Source organism: Microchirus variegatus (assembly GCF_963457635.1).
Source record: "Microchirus variegatus genome assembly, chromosome: 22".
NCBI classification, from domain to species: domain Eukaryota; kingdom Metazoa; phylum Chordata; class Actinopteri; order Pleuronectiformes; family Soleidae; genus Microchirus; species Microchirus variegatus.
The window spans coordinates 8,967,303-8,992,232 of record NC_139823.1 but is presented as its reverse complement, the minus strand read 5'-3'; the positions used below and the strand labels follow the sequence as shown (position 1 = coordinate 8,992,232).

The 24,930-nt window shown below is 40.2% G+C and overlaps 3 protein-coding genes across 4 annotated transcripts; all 3 read right to left on the bottom strand.

The window, feature by feature from the left end:
• Positions 1–47: 47 nt before the first annotated feature.
• On the bottom strand, positions 48–4,562 carry klhl41a (kelch-like family member 41a). 2 transcript variants are annotated; one of them, XM_083908277.1, is made up of 7 exons: positions 3,408–4,562; positions 3,123–3,280; positions 2,292–2,399; positions 1,999–2,184; positions 992–1,138; positions 743–888; positions 48–575 (listed from the first exon to the last, which is right to left on the bottom strand). In XM_083908277.1, the coding sequence occupies exons 1-6, from the start codon at positions 4,491–4,493 to the stop codon at positions 777–779; spliced, it is 1,797 nt and encodes a 598-aa protein (XP_083764403.1). In that variant the 5' UTR covers positions 4,494–4,562; the 3' UTR covers positions 48–575; positions 743–776. The 2 variants fall into 2 exon arrangements, with proteins under 2 accessions (XP_083764403.1, XP_083764402.1); XM_083908276.1 differs by having other exon boundaries at positions 48–888.
• A 1,051-nt stretch (positions 4,563–5,613) lies between these two features.
• On the bottom strand, positions 5,614–9,456 carry bbs5 (Bardet-Biedl syndrome 5). The gene is made up of 12 exons (XM_083908342.1): positions 9,332–9,456; positions 8,280–8,362; positions 8,134–8,199; positions 7,956–8,005; positions 7,705–7,832; positions 7,463–7,598; positions 7,135–7,230; positions 6,743–6,805; positions 6,515–6,649; positions 6,339–6,422; positions 6,071–6,094; positions 5,614–5,979 (listed from the first exon to the last, which is right to left on the bottom strand). The coding sequence occupies exons 1-12, from the start codon at positions 9,391–9,393 to the stop codon at positions 5,878–5,880; spliced, it is 1,029 nt and encodes a 342-aa protein (XP_083764468.1). The 5' UTR covers positions 9,394–9,456; the 3' UTR covers positions 5,614–5,877.
• A 1,643-nt stretch (positions 9,457–11,099) lies between these two features.
• On the bottom strand, positions 11,100–24,527 carry col28a2a (collagen, type XXVIII, alpha 2a; the record flags this gene model as incomplete). The annotated part of the gene is made up of 35 exons (XM_083908466.1): positions 11,100–11,107; positions 11,200–11,391; positions 11,686–11,944; positions 12,036–12,343; positions 12,421–12,978; positions 13,063–13,099; positions 13,179–13,214; positions 13,540–13,620; positions 13,705–13,773; positions 13,950–14,018; positions 14,131–14,199; positions 14,300–14,368; positions 14,458–14,526; positions 14,621–14,689; positions 14,848–14,916; positions 15,071–15,142; positions 15,245–15,313; positions 15,458–15,529; positions 15,626–15,694; positions 15,902–15,970; positions 16,077–16,145; positions 16,442–16,510; positions 18,123–18,191; positions 18,311–18,379; positions 18,481–18,549; positions 19,643–19,696; positions 20,680–20,724; positions 20,834–20,878; positions 20,972–20,998; positions 21,081–21,125; positions 21,485–21,538; positions 23,094–23,153; positions 23,256–23,276; positions 23,675–24,249; positions 24,392–24,527. The coding sequence occupies 35 exons, from the start codon at positions 24,525–24,527 to the stop codon at positions 11,100–11,102; spliced, it is 3,720 nt and encodes a 1,239-aa protein (XP_083764592.1).
• Positions 24,528–24,930: the final 403 nt, after the last annotated feature.

Genomic DNA, 24,930 nt, shown 5'->3' with positions numbered 1-24,930 from the left:
TGGCACATTGTCAATTAATGGAGGACAAACTTTTTAAAATCCACTGTTTTTATTTTAAATGCATGTTTTTATGTCTCTAAGCCATTTTCAATTGGCTGCGCTATATTTTAAGGGCAAGGAGATTGGAAAACTTATTTCAAACTTAGATTTCACTGAACAAGTTAACTTATGATATAGTTTTACTCAAAATAAAAGGGGTAAAGGCTATTTGAGGTATTAAAATGAAAAAAAAACATTGAGCCACTCTGATCTTACACAGCAACCAATGACTGTCTGTCATCCACACACTAAAAAGGACTCAATATCGTGCGTCATACAAAAGCATTATTCAGCCTATACTGCTTTAATGTTCCACATGCTTCTTCATTATGTTCAGTGTCAAAAGCCACTCATGCAATCAAAATAGCCACCAAAATAATAGGACTCCCCAAGATGCAACAAGGCAGGTTTTAAACAAAAAAAAGTAAAGTAAAACCATATACAGACAACAGTCTATCCCCGATGTTTTGTCATGTGATGTTCTAAATGTTGTAATGTATTCTAAATGTGGCATACCTGTGAAAGTGAATTCACTCCTGGTCCTGGGGAGCCACTGTCCTAGCCGTGTTTTAGCTGTTTCCCTGCTCCAACACACCTGATTCAAACAAATGGCTTGTTATCAGGCTTCAGCAGGTGTGTTTGAGCAGGGAAACATCTAAAACACGGCTAGGACAGTGGCTCCCCAGGACCGGGAGTGAGAAACCCTGATCTGGAACAATGCAGTGAACGGAGTGTTGTTACAGTTTGGGCATCCTGGCTGTATTCAGACGAATGGACACACAGGTGGCTCCAGCTGCATATCGCATCTCCCTGATCATACCGGTCCACTGCTTCTTGTCCTCTTCATGCCTGGTGAGGAAGTTAAACCATTGAAGCATAAATCATGGATTAAGAGTTCCACCAAATGTATTTAAGACAATTTAAAAAATAATAATGAGAAATCAATACGTACTGCCAAATGTCAATGATTTCACTGGGTGCACACTCTTTGTTCTCATTCTCCACCATAGCGAAGCCTCCGACAGCGTACAGCAGCCCTCCACAGCTGACCAGGTTGACTGAACTTCTCTCCTGGGGAAACTCTGTGAAAGGTGACCACCTGCAACAAGGTACAACTCATATTAACTTATTCCACCTCTGGCTTTTGTGCCTCTATTTATTATCTCTATTAAAGATTTAAATAAGCTTGAGGGTTCCTGCCCTCTCCCTTCTAACTGGTGGAAGTTGAGTATTCTAAAGTAGAAGTCGGTTACATTTTAGATCAGACCAATGTCGCAATGTTTATGATCTTGAAGAAAATCCAAAACACATTTATGACAACTATATATCCAAAACGAATAGTTTAAGTTGAAGGGCTTACGTTATATGTACAAATTAAAGGTCATACGTGCTTTAAGGGTAGGCAACTGGACGTCCTGGTGTTTCTAGAGGACGTTTTGCTTCTCATCCAAATGGATCCATCTGATCTGACTGACTGGTGGGGGAGTACAGGCTTTCAGAGTCCTTGAGGTCAAATGAAGCCTTTTTGACTTGTCCAGTTGACTACATTTGAAGCATTTAGGATAAGCATGATCTGACAAGGGCCCACGGTCGGTGTGGTTAGTGCTCTCGCTTTTTCAGCAAGAAGACCCCGCGTTCCCTGGGCTCGAGCCCCAGTTGGAACAAGGGCCTTTCTGCAAGGAGTTTGCATGTTCTCCCCGTATGTGTGTGGGTATTCTCTGGGTTCTCCAGCTTCCTCCCACAGTCCAAAAACATGCATATTTGGGGATTAGGTGAATTGGTCACTCTAAATTGACCGTAGGTGTGACAGTGAGTAAATGGTTGTTTGTCTGTGTATGTGACCCTGCAGCTGAGATAGGCACAGCAACCCCCGTGACCCTCCTGTGGAGGATAAAGCGGTAGATAACAGATTGATGGATGGATGATCTGACAACTGAGAACCTTCACCGGCACACATACTTGTTGGTTCCAAAGTCATAGGCTTCACATGCAGCTGTGATGCCTTCTTCATTGACTCCTCCAGCAACAATAATCCTCCCTTTGTGGATGACAGCTCCGAACATGGATCTGGGCGTCTTCATAGAGGCCAGCTCCTTCCACTCTGACTTCTTGTGGTTGTATGCGAACATCTTGTTGGTGGATTTACTTTACCAGCAAGAGACAAAATCGTACCAAAAAAAGGGGGTCAATGTATTGGTGAAAATTTGTATTTTGAATTGAATATTATCACGCCCTAGCATTGCTAGTCTTACTTGTCGTCTGTTTTGCCTCCGATACTGTACACCAGCCCGTTCTCAGAGACCACGCTGTGGCCGTGGATTTTCAGGGGCAGCTTTTTCGTCTCACTCCACTTCATTTTTCTAAAAGGGCGGATAAAGACAGAGAGTGAAAACGTATCAGCAGGGTTATTATAGTTAAAGGTGCATTATGTAATAAATCTAAAGCAACTGGCCATAAAATCCTCTTAATATGTCACAGAGACTCAGGAATAATGTTCATATAACAAACTGAACTCTCCAACAACAACAGTACAGACAAAATATTTACATTAAAAAATATATTTTGCAGACTGCAAATCATGTTTTGGCATGTGGCGCCACCTACCGCCATCTACCAATCATTGCAGTCAGTAGAGTCTTAGCTGCCGAGCAACCACAGGTTGCCAGTTACGTCAGAAAACGAAACCTAAAAGACCTCGGCATTTTGAATTTGAATCTAGTAACCGTTTTTGGCCACATTCTTACATATGGCACATTTAACAAAAATTAAGACTAAAACTAGCAGTGAAAAAATTATTTAGTTAACTGATTGATATACCTGCAAGGTTAAAGAATGAACTTAAAGGATTTGATAATCCATATTTGGTATCACACATTCTTTCATCTTTTTCACCTTTTCTCTTAACACCTGAAAAACTAAGTAAACTAAATAAAAACTAGACTCAAACTAGTCAATTCCTCAAAATAAAACCTAAACTAAAACTACCAAAATCATTTGTTGAATTAACTAAAACTAAACTGAAATAGTGCTAAATAAGCATCCATTGAATCAACATCCAAAATGGTCGATGGCACTGAACTTACACAGTGTCGTAGCAATTCACGGTGTCATGTGACTCATCGGTCTGTAAGTCTTTTCCCGCCACAGCAAAGATGAGATTTTCAAATTCCCCCATGCCGAAAAGACACCTGGGAGACGGCAGCGGTGGCAGAGCGATCCACTCAGATGTGAGACTGTCAAACTGAGACACACAAACACAGTCTTGTTTTTAGATATTGGTAAAAACAATAAAAGGAAATCCATCTTATTGAACGTAATATTCATAGTTAAAGTTTTCCCGTTTTCTGATTTGAACATGTTTTTCCTACCTGGTAGAGGTAACACTGCATGGGGTTCTCTTTGTCTTCTTCGTCGACGAACAGTCCCCCTAACACATACAGACAGTTCCTCTTTGATGCCAGACTGACGTGGTTTCGTGGGACCTGCTCTGCCATTGCGGCGAGAAAACATTCGTTCTCCTGGCTGTCGTAGGCCACAGCAGCAGTGTCACTGATCATCACCAGCAGGTCTTTGGCATACATGCCGTATCTGCGAGTGTCATTCAGGTAGCCAGGAATCTTGCTCTCCTCTCCCTCCTCGGTCTCTTTTCCCTTTTTATTTTCGGGCAGCTTTCCCGCAAAGGCTTCCTTGATGACTTTGAGTATCTTGAGAAGCTCAGGGTCGGCCTTGATGAGTTCATCTTTCTCCACCTTTTCCTTGAAGTACTTCTCTGGGAGCAGACGGAAGCGGATGCAGCCGAAAGCCTCTGCTAAGGTTTTTGCGCGCTTCTCTTTGTCTTTCTGGATCCATCTCATCAAAGCCTCAAACACCATCTCTTCCCTTTCTACGTTCAGCGAGTCGGCTCCAATAATAGCAAAGATTTCAGGTGGAGCAAGCTCTAGGAAATCCTCGTCCTTGGCTATGGTCTCAAACCGATCTGCAATGTAATCCCGAGCTGCTATTGCCAGTCTGGCGCAGTTCAGCATCAGTCCCAGTCTGTAGATGGCAAGGCAGTTTTTCATTGACAACTTCTTCTGCAGAAAGTTGACACAGACTGTGAACACTGACGGGATCTGGAAGCGATTGGCGACGGCCAGAATATCCTGCACGTTGTCGTCATTTATGTCAATTTCAGCCGAGTACATGTAATTCACAATCACCTCAATGATATTGGGATCCAGGTTTTCTAGAACAATCTCCATTTTGTTCTCTTCCTTTCCTTCCTCGGAGAAGTAAAGCTCCCGGAAATAAGGACTACATGCTGCCAGAATGAGCCGATGGCAGGGGATGCTTCTGTCCCCAACCTTCAGTATACAGTCTATCAACTTATTCTCATTCAGAAGCTCCTTGAGGCCATCTTGCAACAAGGTACTTTGGAACAGACGGAGATCTTCCCTCAAGCTTTGGGGATCCATTCTTTTAGGACAGGAAGTGAATGAACCTGAGGCAGTTTCCAATCAGCTGTCCCAAGCTGGTGTAGACGGAGAGCTACAGGCAGTAGAGATATGAGGCCACTTCAATATAACTGTGCCCCTCTAAATATAGACAACAAGCCCATCCGTGAAGAATTCTGGTTGGCCAAATCGGAGAGCTCACACAGCTGTCACAGCCTTGTCGTCCTGGTGATCAGTTACAACATTGTTGTACAGCCACACAGAAATAACCTCTGATCTTTTCATTGTTTTTCTTTTACCGGTCTGTCAATGAAATACAATGAAAACGTACTCTTGTGACAAATTCGGCAAAAGCTCATTATACGACCACTGTACACAGTGGAAAATGATCACGATAACAGATACGACTGGTATTTACTGTACAAATCGTGCGTGTTCTCGGGACGACGACACGTGTCGTGAGTCACAATTCACTCATAACGACGACTGCTTCCCCTTCAGTGAGTGATTCAGTATCGGCACATCCACAGTGGAATAACAGTGAACAGCTGCTGCTACTGCTGCTGCAGGAGGAGACGCTGTCCTCCAACATATTTCAAATACATCACTTTGTTGAGGTCATTGCATTCTTTCCACCTTCACAATCAATGTTTATGACACAATGTTCAACTGGAATCGCTAAAACACTCTTCTATATTGTTTTAAATCCATTTATTAAAAAAAAAAAACGTACAATAATACAAACTGTATTATACATTTATATGTTCTACACATAGGAAAAAATATACTAATTATGATATAATAAAACTTTCACATAATATGCAATATAATATTTTCTTACGATTCAAAGAATCCTTTAAAGACGAGCTATAAATAAACAGTATTATATACACTACCTTTCAAAAGTTTGGGATCACCTATACAATTTTTTTGGTGTTTTCCATTAAAAGTCACACTTTTATTCATCAAAAGAGTTGCAAAATGAATAGAAAATATAGTCAAGACATTGACAAGATTAGAAATAATGATTTTTATTCAAAATAATCATTTTGTCCTTTTGTCAAAGAACCAGCAAAACTGTTTTCAGCTGTGCTAACATCATTGCACAAGGGTTTTCTAATCATCCAATAGCCTTCTAATGCCATTACAAACACAATGTACCATTAGAACACTGGAAATGGGCCTCTATACACCTATGAACATATTCCATAAAAAAACAGACGTTTGCAGCTAGAATAGTCGTTTACCACATTAACAATGTATAGAGATGTATAGAGTGTATTTCTGATTCATTTAATGTTATATTCATTGAAAAAAAAAAAAAAGTGCTTTTCCTTCAAAAATAAGGACGTTTCTAAGTGAGCACAAACCTTTGAACGGCAGTGTATATGCACCACAAAGAGTTTCAGCCCATGACTTCCCACAGTCCGTTAAGTGTGAAGCCATCTTTTAGTTTTTCAACGGCCAGGCCCAGCTCCTCGCAGAACACTGGTTCACGGTCTTGTTGCTTTGGAACAACAACAAAAAAAAGTTAGTTTCCCACATTTTTAAACAAACTTGATCATAAACCAGAAGTTATGTAGTTGTGAATAACATACCTTGTTGCCATCGGCAAAGTAGGCCTGAAAGCAAGCGCAAAAAAAACACAAAAGCAATGAGCACATTAAATCAAAACAGACAGAGGAGTCACTGTGTGTGATAACAGGTTATTGTTGACTGATGAGCACCGCTCCACACAAACATGAGCACTAGGCAACCACATACATTCGTGTTTGAGCATCATGCTGAGGAGCTATTCTGAGAGTCAGAAAACTGAACCTCTGACTCCCCAGAGGAGAGTCATGGAGGCCAACAAGCCACACTCACCGTGAACGCATCAGTCTGCTCATCAGGCTCAATTTCCACATCATCAGGAAGCTGCTCCACTGTGAGTTCCTCCAGGGGCTGGGGCTGTAGTCATTGTTAGGGACAAAACAGCGTTATGACAACAAGATCACTAATAAAGATGTGTTCCGGGTCACTCAATGACAATATTCATTTACCTTTTCTTCCATTTCATAGTCCACTCCAAAGACAGGGTTAGCGGAGTACACCTTATGCAATGAGTTGATTTCTTTAAGGGCGTCCTGGAGCTTATCCACAGGGTCAATCTTAAATCCGAGCACATAGCCACCGCTCTAAAGCCAAAAACAAACATGTTTGTATATTACACCAAAAAAAGATCAGAAGGAAACTCCATATATTACGAGCTGAGATTAACGACAGATTACCTGACGTGAACTCTCTATCACCAAAGCCAAGCCAAATTTTGAGTCTCGTATTCTGATTGACCACTTTGCAGGAGAAAGGAAGATTTTAAATACATATACAGTTTAAAATAAAGGACAAACATTATTTTGGTTCTGCAGCAGCTGATGACTTTAATCAAACCACTTCTGTTTTAAAGTCTTCCATCTATTGTCATCTATTATGGTAGCCATATATTTAAGGGAGAGTCCATTAGGGTATCTCTGTCTAATTAGTAAAGACAAAGATTCAAAACATGTCAACTGACAAGGAAGCAGCGAGCTCTCATTTAAAACCAGAATGATTAAAACTAGAACTACTTTCAGTCAAGGCTAATATATTTGTAACATTTTTAAGGATTGGATCTTGTACTTACAATCTGGAGGTAAGGAATGCTGACATTGAAGCTCTCGTTCATGTTGGCATGCCACACAATACGGACATTTGTGATAAAGAAGGTCCCCAGATTACCCTGAAAGAAGAACAAACAACCGTGGTATCAGTGTCAGCGTTATTGATGATTAAGTTTCTCGCTGTGTAAACTACTTATGACCAATAATCACATTAAATGAACAAGTAACTGCCTTACTTCTTACATCACAATACAATCAAATACAATGACAATTGAAAAGTAAATGTAGATTTGATTTGTCTGTATAGACCTGAAGATTACATCATTCTGGAGATGACACAAAACTCAGTACCTGATCACTGGATAAATTCCAAACTCCATTAATTTTATCATACACTTGCTCCCGAGGTAAAAGCCTCAGCTGCTTATTTTGAATGAGAGCAGCGCGCAGCTTCAGGTCCCTGTACATTTTCGAGGTCTCATAGGCTCTGCAACGAAAACAGATTCAGGCAACTGAGCAGGTCATAGAATTGAAATTCAAAACACAATCAGAGAAATGAAAATTTCAGCCCCGTCCCCAGAGTGTCGCTCTACCGGTGTACGGCAATGACGGAGGTAAAGAGACGAGGACTTCCTGGAACCACGTTTGTAAAAATGAACTCAAATCGAGTGTTGTTGGACTTTGTTAAGATGTAGAGTGCTTCAGTTTGACCTCTCAGTTTCTGGAAAACAGGATTTTTAGACGTTTTTAATCACGTGTTGCACATAAAATTCATATTTAATTTACCACAACTTGAAAAAAAGTCACAATTTTATGATTTATGAAATAAAAAAAGGTTTATTACAGAGTTAGCTGTCCTTGTTGTGATGTTAATGACCGAGTTGTAACCAACAGCTGAAAACAAATAACATAAAAGTAGATGGGTTATATTTTTCATTTTATGACATTATTCAGTTGAGCATGAGAGACTCAAAAAAACAAAAAACAACCAGAAACAGATCTTTCACTGCAGGTTTACTCACACAAATTGACTCTCGGCAGGGACAGAGAGTGCCAAATGATCCTCAGGTTCGTTACTAATAGGCGTCCTGCAAGAAACGGATATTATCAGTTCTTATTGACCAACAACATAAAATACAAAGACATCGCAGATCTCCAAGATATTTACCTCTGTCTCCGTTGTTTCCTTTTGTGTCCTCTATGGAGTCCAGACAGTCTATGAGCACCTCTCCTGCACGGGTTTTCATCTGCCTGTGAACAGCAACACAATACATTGACCAGTAAGATTAGCTACAGCCATAATACTAGTTTAATGTGTCTTTGGCTTCACAGGTTAGTTAAAAACACATCACATAAATAACAGTTCACATAAAACATAAAACCAAAAACACATATTAAAAAGGTAATTGGCTTGTTTTTAGTGTGAAAGGTGTTCAAGAAGTCAATATAACTATTGCATTTCATCATCATCACAACACGTAGATGTATCAGCTCTATAGCGCCATCCTGAGGACAGTTTAACAAATTATTTAAAGCAGATTAACACTATTTGTTTCCCCCTGCTTTTCCAGTGTACATTCCAGCTATAATTCTGGACATTGCACTTTTGATGACCATACACAAACTGAAAGTGAAAAACACTTTCAACAAGATAAACCAAAATAAATGTTTATTATGTATTACTTTTATCTTTACTCTCTTTGCTTCTGTAATAATTAAGGACTATCTCATTTCATCTTATCTTAAATTAGCAGATTTCTTACCCAGCCTTTATATCTGTAGTACCACTCTCAGCCACGTGAGGGAGCTATTTCATTTTCATTACAGTAAAAACATTAGCAATGTGTTAGGTAAAATTCACATTTACAATGCCTTTATAAACGATTTGATATCCTGTTACACCTGTATATGAATTAGCTCTATATATTTGATTAATTATTGTGTGTATCTTTCAGTTAATAAGATTAGTCAGACAGTTACAGGTGATCTACACATATATGTCTATTGGAAATTATTCGTTTAACGACCCAACTTAGTACGTTTGGGACACACTGCTCTAAGACAATTACGAAATTATCGTAATAACAACCACCTGTAATACGTTTTACAGTCATTAGGAAAATACACAGCCAGCCATAGCATCAGACTATGTAGCGTAGCTGAGCGAATTAGCCTCTACTCTTGTGAAATAATTCCAAACAAAATACGCCGTCAACTCACTGTGCTGTGATGTCGAATCGCACGTCTCTGTCTTCCCAGAGAGCATCTAAAACAGATGACATGGCTGCAGGTTGTCACTCTCACTGGTTTAGTTTTAGTGCAGATACACGGATTCCAGGTTAGCTAATCGGCTAATGTGTAGCGAGCGTCATAATCACTGTAGCAACAGACGGCAAGCCAGAGGGACAAAATGCGTTGGCACTCAAACTCGCGCGTGTGTATGTTTTTTTTAGTAAATATGAAAAAATAATGTGTATATTTCTCCTTCAGAATCAGTTCTTCCTGATCCCCGCTGTGACCTCACCCCTGGACCATGTAATGTATTTATTATAAAACTATAATATAATTATAGTTTTAGTAATAACAGTTTGTGTTTACTCTATATTAATATTGTAAATTTACAATGACAGTACTGAAAAAGTACTACTTATGGCAGTAATGAAAACCTACTATCTAACAAAAACATTTACTTCACTTTACAAACACATACAATGTATCCAACCAGTATTGCTTTATATTTTATTAAAACAAAACATTATTCAGATGCACACACACGCTGCCTGACGGTCCTTTAACGATCCAGTGTAAGAATGAAGGCCGGGGTCATCTCATTCCACAGAGTAGATTCACATTTCCGCATGCACATTCAAGCATACAAGCATTCTCAATCTCAAATTTAATTACAATAGCGACAAGTTTTAACTAGAAAATCTTCCACATTTGTTCTTCCTTGTGCTGACTTGTACACGTTTTGGTACCGATGGACTTTAAGTGAATTTCTACCAGCGTCTTTTGTGCAACCAATTGGACTGGAAAATATTCTGGAACAGGAAGTGTGCACAATCACTAGGCATAATCCAGGAGAAACGGGGGTGATGACTAAATTTATGTAGGCCCTGGGGGGACCTCGGTCCTGAATGACAGTAATGATGAGACTTGGGGTTGCGAAAAGCGGAGAAATCCTACACTCACCCCTCACTTTCCCAGTGAGGAGCGAGTGCTACTTTGCAGATTGATGCTCTTGTCTTAATAATCTTCATCTTCAAAGCAATGGATGGTTAGTGTGATCAGGCTGCTGTAGAAACAAGGCAGTGCAAGATGGCAGCCTCTGTTAACCAAGACCTTTGCTAAAGTATACACAAAAGGCGTATTGTATTGGCTTTTTATATGGAAGCAATCTATACACTTGTACAAAAATACTGATGGTAGTTTGGTAATATTTTTTGCCAATAAACCCTTGCAGGTGTTATACAATGGACCTTTAGTCGATTGTTGTTTGCAGAATGCTTCAGTCTTCATAAAAAAGGAAATTACACTGTTACTACACATCTCTTAAGCAGACACAGACAGCTGCCAGATATAACATGAATGAAAAACAAAAACAACAGAGAGACAAAAAAAACTCAGAGCATATTTCAGAAATTAAGTTAAACACAATGTGAACAAATGTTACACATTTGCTGTCGTAAAAAGGAATATATTCAGTGTATGGAGAGCTTATGGCTCAAAGATGTATAGATGTATGCAGTAGATCTATACAGGAAATTGTCTATAGATCCATTTTTAACAGTAGTAAATTCCCTGAAGTTGTTATTTTAAACCTCAAGTGCAGTACAATATATGTTGAGGATACACAGTCTGTGTCATGATTTAACACAGTTTTGTTATTTGACCAAAAATGCATTTTTTTTTTTTCAAAAAGTGCACAACATTAAAACAAAAGAAATGCAGAGTGTAGAATAGAAATTGATGTTCCACTTCTTCTGTTTCATCCAGCTGGAGATGGAAAAAAAACAAAATGAATCAGTAAACAAATAACAACAATAAGACAAAATGTTATTTGCTGTGAAGAATTTTTAAAACCTTACCTGTTCTCAATACAACACAAGCCTTCTTGCACTCATCTTCTGTTTCAAATCGGTTGTCATTTCCACCACAGCCTCCATACCAAAACTGTGCACAGGCATTTGCCTGCTTGTCATAGTACCAGCGGATATCGTAGTCTCGGCAGAGGCCTTGGTCCAGGGTGAGCTCACAGCGGGGATCAGGAAGAACAGATTCTGAGGGAGAAATACTGTGTGAGATATATGTACGTTTCTCAAAGAATATTTATATTCATATTTAGCATCGTGCTGATGCAGCCTCACATAATAGGTCTGTTGTGAATCATCCTGCCATAAAGTTACAACATCCATTAGAAATCCATTACTTTTTCTTGTGATTTGGGAGGTTGCCATTTATGCTGCTGTAGAATGTTGTGCCACATAAGTAACTAACAACATAACTGCTGCCTTTAAATCCTATTCGGTCACAGCCCCGAAAAACAATCAACAGTGTGGTATTTCAGCACCAACCTTCAGACAGGACTTTAGTCACCACTGCAGGCTGCAACTGATTAGAATTGAATGATGAACCTGAACCCAGTATTGATGACAATGTAGACGACGTGGATGAAGACGATGAAGAGGAAGATGATACGATGGTCTTATTGGAGACGGAGCTTTCTCTCTCAGGCAGTGACACTTTTGTTTTGTTAACGACAGCCAGGATGCCACCTCCCCGCATGTGGACTCTGATGTCTAAATCCTCACCGTCGTCGTCGTCTTCCACAGCCTAGAGCAAGACAAAATCAGGTCAAAATCATTTCAATCAATTTTGAACCAGCAGAACAAATTAAAAACAACACCACAGAAATGAATAAGACCTGAAATGTATCAGCACTGATGGGCAGTGTGAACGTGTCTCCACGGCCTTGGGTGTTGGTGCGTCTCTGAAGTTGAACCTCCTCTTGATAATCGTGATTGATTCTGGTGTTCACGTGTCTATTGTTTCCATAGGCATAACCATTATTATGGCCATTATATCCATTGGTGTTCTCTCCGTGTCCATTGTTCCCATTAATTCCATGACCGTGCCCATTATGGCCATTCCAGTGTCCATTAGTGAGGGGATTGTAAAATATTGCACCATTTTCATCCTCGCAGAACTGATTGATGAGCTGAGACTCCAGTGCTGTAGAAAAAAATACGAAAAAAATTGTCACGATACTGTATATTTCATTTAAGACATTTAGATCAACTGATTATCACCTGGCAGTGTGTTGAAGTCATCAATAAGGTACATGTGTTCAGTGTCAGGGTCAGAGGCAATGAGGTTTAGCTCTTTCAGGAACTCAGCCTGTGTAGGATCAGACGAATTGACAATGCCCAGGGCGTACATCTCGATGTTGGCGGCATGAGCCTCCCTTACAGCGATGTCAAGCTTGACTGGCTCCCGTTTGTCAGTCTGACCATCGGTGATGACAATGGCGACTTTTCTGACCCCGGGCCTAGCGCTGTAGAAAGCCTCCTGGGTGGCTTTCCTGATGGCGGTGCCGGTGTAGGTGCCCTCACCCATGTAAAGGATTTTTCTGACTGCCTGCTTGACATCCTGCTTGTTGACATAGCGAGCCAAGTTGAACTCTAGCTGGACGTCCAAACTGTAGAGGACCAGTCCGATCCTTGTGGCGTTTCGACCGACTGTGGTCCGGTCCACCAGGCGCGAGACAAAGTCTTTGATGATTTCAAAGTTTTCAGGGCCGACGCTTTCGGAGCTGTCGATGACAAACACGAGTTCCATGGGCCTTTCCTTGCACTTGATGCCACAACCTGAAAACACAAGTGTACATAGGTATAACGAGCATGAAGGGAAAACAAGGCAAGACATAAAACAGATGTGGTTTAAGGTCTTACCACAGATTTCTTTGATCATCTTAATGACGTCCTCTCTCTGAAAACGACATATTTACGTTAGTATGAATCACTCTACTTAAATGTTCAAACATGACTTACTGAACTAATTCACTTACTGTGAGGCCTGGTGCTCCCTTAGCTCCTGGCTTCCCCTTAAAGATTTAAGAAAAGTGGAAAATGATCATCGTGGTTTCAGGTTAGGGCAAGATTACTCTAAGAAACTCACTCATTTAATTTGATCTTTATTGCAATCTTAAATGATGGTTGTGATTGTAATAATGAAAATGTATAATTACTGACATAATACTCCCACGATTTAGCTGATTTACTGAATACCTGGATCGTATTTATGGCAAATGGCTATAATTAAGGCAGTTAGCAAGGTAATATAATATCATAAACCACAGTACATAAATCTGACATTGGAGTTTCATTACTGATGTGGGGATATGGATAATAACATATTTTATTACTTACTGATTCACCAGTAAGTCCATGATCTCCCAGGTCTCCTTTTGATCCTTTCGTTCCTCTCTCTCCCTGTGATCCACGGTCGCCCTGTAACAAGGAAAAAAGAGTGTCATCAGGTGGTTAGAGACCAGTTAATCACACGTCAATATTATATTATTTTCATTGTCTCACCTTAGGGCCTGAAAGTCCATGTCCTTGAGGCCCTCTAGGCCCGGTCATACCTTGAGATCCAGGCTCTCCCTAGATCATAAAATGATGTTACGATTTGTCCCACAGCAAGTTTCTCACACAGTTCTGTACTGTGGAACATCATATTTAGCCTCACGTTTACTTTAAGCACATGTGAAAGACATGTGAATTAATGCTGATGAGGAAAAATATGGCATATGTGTTGCCAAAGCTGAATTTCCACTTACCTTTGGGCCTTGAATACCTTCACCTTGAGGTCCAGTTGGTCCAGGAGGTCCTGGTCGCCCAACATTACCCTTTGAAGAAATGTCAGTTACTTTCATTTATTAGTGATTAATATTTTACTATTAATTACAATTTGGTCAAGCTATGTGGTAATGTTTCTTCATGTCTTATAATATTCCTTACTGGTGGTCCTTGTATGCCTTCTCCAGTCGGACCGGGCAAACCTGGCAATCCTCTAAAGCCGATGTCACCCTGGAACAGACAGGTTATCACCAAAGGACTATGAGAAACACTCTGCAAAAACATACACAACCAACACAAATACACTAGATAAACAGACAAAAGAAAAAACCTTGGGGCCGGGGATTCCTATTCCCTCAGGGCCTGATTCTCCCGTCAAGCCTGGTAAACCTGGAGGACCCTGAAAGTAACGTATAAATTAATTCATATCACACCATCTTCCACATAATCTTATTATAAGGATGTCTTTTTTTTGTTGGTTATACACACCACAGGGCCAGGACTGCCTTCGCCTTTTGGACCATGTGGACCCGGTAAACCTGGTTGACCACGATCACCCTGGTTTAACAACATTTATTGATGAAAATCCATCAAAATAACATGTATCATGTGTATATATAACATTTATATATATATTTTTGTCAGCATTTACCTTTGGACCAGGTAGACCATGGCCTGTTTCCCCAACAAGACCAGGAGGCCCAGAGGGTCCCACATCACCCTGGACAGGAAAGACAGGAAAGTGAATTCACAGTTCTTAGTACAGTAGGGATGGTGTTTTGTTGCAACACATTGCATCTAACACAATCATGCAGTTCTTATGGGTTTATGCTCCTATTCTAGCTGCCAAAATAGATAATTGTTTTATATTATTTTTACCTTAGGACCTGTAACAGAGCGTCCTGTTGGCCCTGGCATGCCTTGATGCCCTGGGATCCCACGTTCTCCCTAGGAAGGGGGAGTTGACAAGAGACATTTGTTTTCACACTTCTATAGCTGTCAAGAACCTAACGAGAACTATGGATCTATTGTGACTTAAATAAACTGGAAAGAGTCCAGGAACATTGGCTGTTTCTACTTCTACATTATTATTTACTCTTACCTTTGGACCTGAGGGTCCTGAAATCCCTGGAGGCCCATGTAACCCACGGATGCCCCTTATCCCTTGGTCACCCTGAGCAGAAGCACAGTCACAAATCATCAGATAGACATTTGATCTCATGAAAAACATAAACTCCATAAAATATATAGTATATTTTATATTCTAAAAGGATACCTTCTCCCCTTGAATACCAATTCCTGGTTGTCCATCAGGACCTCTTGAACCAGATAAACCAGGCTCACCCTAAAGAGGGGAAAGGCAGATGAGACAAAGAAACAAGATGAGACATAGAAACAATGCTTATTTTTGCTCTGGACATAGTGAATTAAGGCATAGAATGGGTTAACGGAACAAAAATGTCCACAGAATTGTGATAATGCACGGTACCTTCTGCCCTGGAGCTCCTTCCTCTCCTGGAAGACCAGGCAGCCCCCCTAAACCACCTGCTCCAGGCTCTCCCTATAACATTACAATAGATTTTTGATGGATTCTGTACAAGGGAACTCATAATACAGACCATTGTTATCATAACTGACTTGTTTGGTTCAAAGTTACCTTTGCGCCAGGCTCACCGAGGCCTCTCTCTCCTGAAGCTCCCTGCTCTCCTGGTAAACCCTGATCTCCCTATAAATACAGCAAAAAGGCAAATATCAGTTGAATGTACTCTATTTAACATAATGTTAAGGAATGACAATATAACCATAAAATGACTCTTATTTGTACACCTGACCATTTCTGTATGAGATCATAATGCAAATTACTACGCCAGCTCGGTCTGACCTACAAACCTACTTTATGGTGAATCTTGAATTGAACAGGTGTTTAACAAACCTTATGTCCAGGTAAACCCTCTCCTGGAACTCCCCTGACCCCTGATGGACCTCTTGGACCCTCAACTCCCTGTGGAATAGTAAACATGAGAGGTATTTCAGTGCAGGCAGGAGGTATTGCAATTATGATACGATTATGGACAGAGAAAACATTTAGTCGACAATATTCTGCTGACCTTTTCTCCCTGTATGCCCACTCCTGGTAGTCCAGTTGGACCTGGAAGGCCTGGAGGCCCCAAATCTCCCTGAAGGTAAAATAACAGGAACAGGTCAATGCAAGTATGATTCCTACTGTATGTATTTAGTAGTTAAGTATCAAGATCTTCAAACGACAACGAAGCCACCAGTGTAGTGATAATGTCCAGTTGCTAAAGACCCCACATTTTTATACATTAGTACAAATGCATAATAATATAGGGCTCTATTCCCCCATCTTGGGCGAGTGTTTTAAGGAGCATGTAGATATTTAGCTTGCTTTACGGATTACAGATCCCTATATTGTGTACATGCTGCATTGATTTGCAATGGATTTATAACTCACCCTTTCTCCTTTGATTCCTGCACCCTGCTGTCCCCTCGGCCCCCTTGGCCCATGGAGCCCCCGATCTCCCTGTGAAACAAAACCAGGTCATGTATGTCAGTTATATATCACAACCACTTGAGATTGAGTCACGGCCAAATCTGCATTGTTCTCAGTCAAAAGACTATGGAAAAGGAGCATGTTTGCTCCTGTTGGCTTCTTGTGAAGGACGCAGAGTGATGCAACGCTTAAGGAATGACACCGTCCTTCATAGTATTGTGAATAAGAGGTGCTGATGGGAGCAGTTTGAGCCATGAGCAACATACAAGGGTCATGAAATGCAAACATACAGACATTTAAGCTAGAGAGTGAGTGAGTGGAGTAGAGACAGTTTGATCACCTCTGACAGATCCCCTTTTACAAGAGGTAGAAATAAACCTTACAACAGTCAGGAAGTCTGGCACAGGTTGAACAGATGTGTACTTGCTGGAGGACATTTTCACTGTGCTCATTTCGCAGGCGCTTCCTTCAACCAATAAAAGTGTCGGAAGATTTTCTTCAACAACCACATAATTATGCTCCCATTGTCGGATTTACTCTCATGCTCTGTCATGAACTGCAGTAAAAATGACAGGGAAGTAACAAAATATACTTAACTGTTACATAGGCGTATAATCTTAATTCAGTGTGGTTAGATTTCTGCTGTCAACAATGATCCCTGTGTATAGTTTACACTGTGAGCCGTATCCTATTGCCGCGAGTGTTCCATGTCATGCTCAACACCTTGCTTTAATCCATCCTATCTCCCTTTGAGTGAGAGAGTGAGCAGTAATGCTTGAATGAACACCTGAACTGAGTCAGTGAGTCGGAACAGAGTGAGATCTGGTTTTGACAGATGCAGGCCATGAACTCCTGAATGCTCCTGTTCCGCACAACAAGACTAAAACATACTGTCTGAAAACAACAGACTGTGACTGTGACATCACGTCTCTGTGAGATACTTGCAGGATATAGTAGCTGCCTCTTGGTGTATTTATGCAAGTGGGTTTTGATTTTTTTTTTTGTAAAATAAGCAGTTCGTTATGTGCAATCATAACGCATTAAGAAAAAAAACATGGATCATTAAGTAGCGTAAGAGACTCTCACACATTGTCTAAACTTGAAAGTATGATTTTATTGCTGCAACGTTTTGGTCCTAGACTTTTATCGGGCAAAAAAACAAAACAAAACAATAAAAAAAAGTAAAAATGGCAGTAAAAATTACAGCCAAAGACAAAATGTATGCATGTATTCACTTCTATTTGGCACACGTGTCACTGCTCTGTTGTAGCTTTCCCCTCAACTATTGAATTTTGTGATACGCCGTAGAGTGAATGTTTCAAGTTTTAGTTCACTTATACTGATTTCTTAAATTTTCCCCAAAATGTAAGCTCCAACTGCATTTCCAGAAGGTTCTTTATAACTTTCAAAGCCCTCATTTGTCACTTAACTGGAGGTTAGATGCCTCACTGAAGGGCCCTCTCACAGAATCAACATTGCAGATGATCGATGGGTCTTCGATTGCTCTACACTTCTTTAAAGACTACCATTTGTCTCTTGTCCCATAGAGCATCTTAGTGAAGTAATGTAGCGTGTTCTATCTTTGACCAAGATAATGTTACTGTTCTGATTTTTTTGTCTGATGATAGGTTTCAAATAATACCTTTGGTCCAGGTAATCCTTCACCGTGAGGTCCTTTTTCCCCTTGAACACCTTGTGGTCCCTGAGGTCCCTGTGACCAAAATCAAAGTATAATAAGTTACCCCCATACACACACACAGTGCATTTGACAATCAAATGAAATGATGTACATAACAGGCCCAAACACTTGCTTGTTGCTTCTGAACTTACGGGAGATCCCGTTTCACCTATTCCGAGAGGACCAGGAGGACCCGGTCTTCCCTGGAACCCCATGTCACCCTGCAGATTGACAAAGTGACTTTGTTTAATATCTGCAACCCAAATTTATGAAATCCCAGTACGATAAATTATTTATACAGCGATCCATTACATTTACTTACTTTTGGTCCAGAAAGGCCAACGCCAGTTTCACCCTGAATTCCTGGAGGACCAGATGGGCCACGTTCACCCTGTAAAGACAAAAAGTATAATATATGTTTCTAATCTGATTCATATGTAGAAGGGATGAGAAAAGACACTGCAGAACATAACATAAACGTACAAGCTTCTGTCAACCTCTCTTTATAGGGGTATCTTTTCCTCTAGTCTGCATCTCTACCAAGAAAGTCACTCCATTACTGATATTACTTACTGGCTTTCTATCATAATTGGGATATAACCTTTTAATCACTTTTAACTGTATTTTCTATCAATTGACTGCAAAGTTGAGCATAATGATCTATGTATAGTGCATATAACTTTATAAACTAGAAAGTGGTTAAACTAGTGCTCTAACCAAGAGCATATTCTGCCAGCATACAGATATAATATCAATTTCTGTTGAACCCAAACAACTGTGCAGTAAGCTAGTATAAAACAATTATCTAGCACTTGGCCAAGTTTTACCTGTTGGTAGACATTGTACATAATGTCTAGTTTTCATAATAACCTGCATGTTATTTCTAACTCAAATATTTTAAAAAACAAAGCAATACAGGAACTGAAAGAAGGTCCTGTTTCCTTGGAATGTAATGGTTTATTCCTTGGCCCTCAGTTTCCCAAGTTTCAAGAAAATCTGTCATGTCATATTTGACAAAAAAAGCACTGAAACATATCCTTTTTGGCAGAGGTAATACAAATGAGAGACCACCAAGCATGGTGCTATTCTGTGCAAATACCACCTACATGTTCTCACATGGCAAGGCACGGAACATAAATTGACTAGCCATGTATGTCATTAACTGCAGGGTGTCGGAGAGGCTGACAATGCTGTAGGCACTTTCTAGTCTGTATTTGGAAACAGGTTACAGACAATAAGGAGAACTATATAATGACACCTTTTTTGGCTCACTGGTGTATCTCTATATTAGTGGATAACAGTAATGATAGTGGGGTCTTTGGCTGAATGCCAAATATTGACATCGCAGTCTATCAGCACACAAACAGACCTCTGTGGTGTTAAACCTCCCCAGCCTCTTGTTTAAACCCCTCATAAAAAGAAATGTAAATGTCAGAGCAGATGTGCTTGAGGAGGTGAGTGAGAGTTGTCCAGGAGGGGCTGACCTGCTTTCCCTGAGGACCCTCTGGTCCAAAGTCTCCATGTGGTCCTGGTAAACCCTGGGAAGAGAGACAACAGTCAGATAGATGTCCATTAGATGTGTGTACAAAAAAACATATGGATGCAAGGAAATTTTTTCACACCTCAAAATGATTATGGATCATAAGACCTGGTTAGGATTAAAGTAAGAATTTGTGTTATGTCAGGAGTAAGTTAAGGGTTTAGGTATTTAGCTGTGATGGTTGAGGTTAGGGAAGGGGCTAGGGAATGCAGTGTGTCCTCACTAGGTCAGGTGTACGCTCACTGCAACAGGTCTGGGAAATATGTTGGCTTATGGATACCAGAAAGCATGTTGTTTGTCTTCTTTTGTCTTGCTAGCTTTTGCTCAAAATATCAACACATCTGCACTTTCTGGCTGTTTTGTCCATCTGGTTTGCTGTAGAAACCATAGAGTGATATATAACTGTATGCAACTGTAACTATTGGACAATACTAGCTGCCAGTCACAGCTTATTTATAGAAAAAAGACTGTTGTATCCAACTTTATGACCACTTTTCTCGTACTATTATTATGAAACAGTGAATGTGAATGAAGAAATCATTCAATCAAAAACAACTCAAACAAAAAAGATTGTTTTCATTTTTATACACAGTCTATGGTTGAAGCATACAGCACAAGTTGGTGCCCTGTAATGCAAGGGGCCTTGCTATTAGACTTATTATCTAATCTACATTTTTATTATTTAAAGATAGTATATTGATATTGATTTCAATCAACAACATAATGTTACACACTAAACCTTAAGGTGATATATCTATTTGTTCTCCTTTGCTAGACATCTCAATGGAGGTAAATAACGAGGTAATGATGGTGAGGACCTAACTTTCATACATTGGTATTTCAACAGAGTAGATTTGGTATGGGAGCCCATACTGAGAGAGGGGCCCCTAAAAGCAGCTGATAACCTGGTCCATATCAATGACAAATTCAACAGTAAAAAACACTATAACAAACTATATGAAGACATGGATTATTACTAACCTGCAGGCCTCTAAGTCCTCTTGCACCAACTGTACCCTCGAGACCCTGGAGCACATCACAAACAGGAAAAGAAAGAATAAACTATCAAATATGATATTCTCAAAATAAAAACATTGGTTTCTGTATATGAGTAGTGTCAACAGTGCAGTCTTACCCTGTCTCCTTTGATTCCTGGTGTGCCACACTCGCCCCTCTCCCCCTGTTTAGAAATCACAAGTGCAACATAAAGTCAAATGGGCTCGAGCAAAAATAAATGACTCTGATTGTAATAATTTGAATCTGAATTGTATACCTTATCTCCCCTATGACCCAGTTTTCCCTGCAAATGGAATGAAGGAGACATGTGTAAATAAAGAAATGTAACAAAAAATAAATATTTTGTTACAAAAATAGTCATTTACCTCAGTACCCTCTCGTCCGGGTAGTCCACTCAAACCTGCTTCACCCTGATGACAGAATAATATAGATTCATTAGAGAAACACTAAGAAAAACAACAGTGAGGGGGAAATTGTTTAAAATTTCTTTTAATCTAAAAACAATTTTAGTTACCTACTATAGACTGAAAAAATCAGACACTTTATATATCTGTGTATAAGCTTATATACAAATAATGAATATAAATTCTACAAAGAGACTCATTATTAACTACTGTTAACTATGCTCGATGTCTTATTTTTTTAAGTTTGACCCACAACTGAAACTCATAATTGATTTGTGGAGCACTCGGAAGGGATTACAAAATTCCTGAAAAGGTCTGTCAGCTAAAGACATTATAGTCCACAAGTCCATCTGAAAAACACACACCTTTAGACCTTTAAGCCCTGGGGTTCCATCATCTCCGGAGCGGCCTTTCTTCCCCTGGAGAATGAAACAAAAATATTGGAATACGATTTGACAATTGCTTTTTTTTGGATGTTTTATTTCTCTGACCAGAATGCATTGAAATCACCACTGACAACTAAACAAGTGCATGACCCATAACCTGAAAATCCAAGGTTATTTGCTATGTTGTTTGAAAAGTCAAAATGCAAGTTTCTTTCTCTGGAAACCCCATTGTCTGAGAAAGACAAAAAAAAGGACAAAATGTCTTAATGTGTCCTGTGCTTGTTGATGTACAGACGGGCTGGCTGTTGGGCGTGAGGTGTCTTGTCCACAAACTCAGAGGTCATCTTGAGCTGCACCTGGATGGAGTGTGCCAGTTGCCGTTCCAACAGAAACCACTACTTTGTGACCATTAAACTAATGAGTCCAATTATGAGACACTCTTTGTCTTGGCGTAAAAAAATTTGAAGAATCTCTCTGAGGAGAAAGCACCTGGAGAATGACCACACAGCTGTCTGTCAGCAACACGATTATCTGCTCAGGCTCTGGAAAGCTTTATTTTACCTTTGCCGTCTGAGAAGGAGAGGGGATTGAATGGATATTTGTAGATGACTGAAAGTGCCTGTGGGTAAATAAAGGGGCTGAGATTGTCTTTCTATAGCATCAAACAACAATTATGTCCAACATCTGGCGTCTCGCTAACCCGGTACTTATTGTACCACCATCACTTGACAAGCTGAATCTTATGTCATAGCAAACTTAACAAGAAGTCAGAGGTCTCTAGTTGCTCAGCTACAAACAGGAATCCTTTCCATTACCCTGGTAACTAGCAGATTTAAAAATGTTCAGGGAGAAAATAGGTCAAGTGAAGAACAAGTTATTGAACTGAGGACTAGAACTGTCCTCATTATGATGAATTAAGAGCACATATACTGCATGAAATGTTCTGGTGCACCGATAATGTCAGGATGGAATGGTCGTTTAAGTTTAATGTCAGTTTGCTAATCCTGGAAACATTAGGAAGAATTATTTTAGTTGTAATTTGTGTTCATCTCTGGCTTACTGGTCTATATTGCTAAGGTGGGCATATATTCTATGCACGGCACAATACAAATAATCAAAAATAAATCAATCGGTCACGTTCTATGTGACATTTTTCATTGTCAAAGGCCCAGATTTACAAGAGCTTTAATGGTGTTGTCTCTGGTTTCCATGGGGGACATCTTATGTTACTTGAGAAATGCACAGTTAATAGCTGGGACCAGGCACACGCAGCAGCAACAAACGTACTGTACTGCTCAAGGAACAACAGTGCGTCTCTTCTTCTTTCCCTGTTGCCATAGGTTATGATTTTAGAATGTGTGTGTGGACCACCTTTACACTTTAGCTTTGCTTCTGCAAATGCCTGAAAGCTTCACTGACAGAGAAAAGGCAAACAATTATCCCATCCAACATACCATACAGGATCATTTTAGATTTCTCACTACCAGATTCTGAGAGATAATTTGCCCTGTCAATCGTCTCTGACACTTCAAGGAAAACCTTTTCTTTTTTTTCTTTTTTTGGCGGGTGTTTGAGGGTAAATACTTACCGCAGGTCCACTGGGTCCCCTCTCCCCTTTCTCGCAAGCACATCTCTGGGCCAGGGGGCACTTCAAGAAGAAGAGACATGTTTGCTGTAATCCTATATCGTCAAAGTGGACACCTTCACTTAAATTGCACAGTATTGGATGTCAGGTTAACTCAATACTTACTCCTTCATCGGCCAAGCTAGTCTGCAAAAAAGAAAACAAAAACAAGATAAAGAGAGGACCCTTCTCAGGTTTGTTCAGTCATTGCTTAGAGATCATCAGTCATTCAGTGTAGATTTGAGTGTAAAAACTAGTTAGTTTGTTAGTTATGTGGTGTATTTTCTAAGACACAAAAATCCTAGAGAATAAACTAAGACAAAGCATTGTTTGGTGTGTAAAGTCAATGGAGAAAAAGCTCCAAACCAGAACTGACATATACATGTTTTTCTTTTGTTCCTCTACTGCATTGTAATCGTTCCATCTCAACGTGAATACCTTAACAAGCCTGTGCATATATATGTCAACTCTGAATAGATCTTCAAAACAAATACATCACTTTTCCACTTAACGCTTTCTGTTGAAAGACGTGGTATTTTACTCACAATCTTAGCCACAATTCTTTGGACTATGTCCTGCTCCTGTAAATTGTGGAGGAAGTGGGAGGAAGGAGAGCTGGCGAGTAGACGCATCTGGGCAATATTGGCTGGGTCGATGGCTGCCCAGGTGATGCCCATAGTGAAGTACTTGATGCCCTGGTTTTTGGCATCAGCCACAGCAGCTAAAATGTCTGGATTCCTTGGGTGAGAAACACCATCTGTAAGCAGCACAGCCACTTTGATACTAGCAGGGCTGGACTCCTCCAGGTAGATCTTGGTCATGTTGGTGATGGCGTAGGTGGTGTAGGTGCCATGCCCGATGTAGACAATGGGAGCTATCTGAGTCTTGAAGTTGTCAGTGCCCCTCCAGTCTTTGAAGGTTTGCTCTATGATGACATGACTGCTGTACTGCAACAGAGCCACCCGGAAGCTCAAGCTGCGCCCATTTTGCAGCTGAAGCCCTTGGAGTCTGTCCACCACGTTCATGGCAAACTGCTTCTCCTGCTCATGATTGTCCTTTGCACTCTCAGAGCTGTCCAACAGGAAGGAGAGCTCCAAGCTACAGTCCTCGTCTAGGATGGCTATGTGCAGACAGGACAGAATGAAGAAATGTTATTCCTGTTACCGCCCATTTTAATGCATATTTTCTTCTTAATTATAGCATACTGTAAATTGTGCAATAGAAATATTACATATGTATCATTAATTCATTTATTCTCTTACCTTGTCCATCATGAATATTTGCAGCCACAGGTTTGGCCCTGGATTTCTTGTCAGTTCTCCTCTCCTCATAAAAGTCTTGTGCCCAGACACTGGTCAGTGCTGTGACAAACAGCACTGATGTAAAGTAAGGGAGCATTCTTTACCAAACTGTGGAGAAATATAGCAACAGTTCAAACTTCAGTCAAGTTACTGTCCACAGCAGATTGTGCATCAATAAAATCATATGCAGGATATTTTGATTGCTGAAATTCATTTTTCAATTTAAAAGTACATCAAAAAAGTTGTAATGCTGACTTACATTCCAGCCTCCCTTTGCTGTTAGTTTGTTTGAGCGCAGCCCAAAATGTAGACTCAAAAAAAAAATGAAGCAGGAAGAGCAGAGGATCAGGGTGCACGATGGACTGCAGTCAGCTCATTGATTGTGCAGCAGCCACAGCACTGTCAGTCATTCTGGGGGAGCAGACAGTGAGGGATCCTGAGGTGCTAACTCCTCCTTTATAAGGAGACACTGTCAGACCACATCCCATCCAGCTTTGCCA

What these genes read in the sequence shown, in the direction of transcription:
- bbs5 (XM_083908342.1), bottom strand. Translation starts at nt 9,393, where the DNA reads ATGTCATCTGTTTTAGATGCTCTCTGGGAAGACAGAGACGTGCGATTC. An exon ending in TGATAGAGAGTTCACGTCAG is followed by an intron (nt 6,650 to 6,742) that starts GTAATCTGTCGT and finishes TTTTGGCTTTAG; the next exon opens with AGCGGTGGCTATGTGCTCGG. An exon ending in ACTTTGCCGATGGCAACAAG is followed by an intron (nt 5,980 to 6,070) that starts GTATGTTATTCA and finishes GTTGTTCCAAAG; the next exon opens with CAACAAGACCGTGAACCAGT.
- klhl41a (XM_083908276.1), bottom strand. Translation starts at nt 4,493, where the DNA reads ATGGATCCCCAAAGCTTGAGGGAAGATCTCCGTCTGTTCCAAAGTACC. An exon ending in TGCAGTGTTACCTCTACCAG is followed by an intron (nt 3,281 to 3,407) that starts GTAGGAAAAACA and finishes TGTGTGTCTCAG; the next exon opens with TTTGACAGTCTCACATCTGA. An exon ending in TATGACTTTGGAACCAACAA is followed by an intron (nt 1,139 to 1,998) that starts GTATGTGTGCCG and finishes ACCTTGTTGCAG; the next exon opens with GTGGTCACCTTTCACAGAGT.